The following is a 1,105-nucleotide window of genomic DNA, read 5'->3' as shown; positions in this document are numbered from 1 at the left end:
TTTCTCCAATTTCCTCCAATTTCCTCAGATTTTCTCAAAATTCCTCCAAATTTCCCCAGATTTTCTCCAATTTCCTCAAAAATTTCCTCCAATTCCCTCAAATTTCCTCCAATTTCCTCCGAATTTCTCCAATTTCCTCCAAATTCCTCCAAATTCCCTCCAAATTTCCTCCAATTTCCTCCAAATTTCTCCAATTTCCTCAGAATCTTCTCCAATTTCCTCCAAATTTGTGCAATTTCCTCCAAATTTGTTTAATTTCCTCTGAATTTCCTCCAGTTTCCTCCAAATTTCCTCCAATTTCCTCCAAATTCCTCCAAATTTCCTCAAATTTCCTCAAAAATACTCCAATTTCCTCCAAATTTGTCCAATTTCCTCAAATTTCCTCAAATTTTCTCCAATTTCCTCAAATTTCCTCAAATTTCCTCAAATTTTCTCCAATTTCCTCAAATTTCCTCAAATTTGCTCCAATGTCCTCAAATTTCCTCAAATTTCCTCAAATTTTCTCCAATTTCCTCCAAATTTCCTCCAAATTTTCTCCAATTTCCTCCAAATTTCCTCCAATTTCCTCCAAATTTCTCCAATTTCCTCAGAATCTTCTCCAATTTCCTCCAAATTTGTGCAATTTCCTCCAAATTTGTTTAATTCCCTCCGAATTTCCTCCAAATTTCCTCCAATTTCCTCCAATTTCCTCCAAATTTCCCCAATTTCCTCAGAATTTCCTCCAATTTCCTCCAAATCTCCTCCAAATTCCCTCCAAATTTCCTAAATTCCCTCCAAATCTCCTCCCATTCAACCCCTCCCCTTTTTCCCCCCCCTCCTCTCTTTCAGACCCCGCCTCCAAACCACCTTCCATCTACATCTTCCCCCCACCAACCGAAGAACTTTCTCTCCACGAAACCCTCACCTTGACGTGTCTCCTGAAAGATTTTTACCCGCCGGATCTTTTCATCCATTGGTTACGCAACGGCGAACCCCTCCCTACTTCCTCTTACATCACTTTACCCCCCATCATCCAATCACGACGTCCTTCCGTCTCTTACATCACCTACAGCTCGTTAAGCGTCAACGAAGAAGATTGGGGAGCTGGAAACATCTTCACCTGCTT

At 40.5% G+C, this 1,105-nt stretch overlaps 1 gene segment (V, D, J or C); it reads left to right on the top strand.

The window, feature by feature from the left end:
- Positions 1-1,105, top strand: part of LOC104523671 (Ig mu chain C region-like) — a 2,807-nt gene that overhangs the window by 1,579 nt on the left and 123 nt on the right. The window contains 1 exon segment of the C gene segment in view: positions 829-1,105. This exon segment is cut by the window's right edge and continues 123 nt beyond it. Coding sequence covers positions 829-1,105 — 277 coding nt within the window.

Source organism: Antrostomus carolinensis, unplaced genomic scaffold (assembly GCF_000700745.2).
Source record: "Antrostomus carolinensis isolate BGI_N321 unplaced genomic scaffold, ASM70074v2 scaffold13344, whole genome shotgun sequence".
Lineage (NCBI taxonomy): Eukaryota > Metazoa > Chordata > Aves > Caprimulgiformes > Caprimulgidae > Antrostomus > Antrostomus carolinensis.
This window is presented reverse-complemented; position numbering and strand designations above follow the sequence as displayed.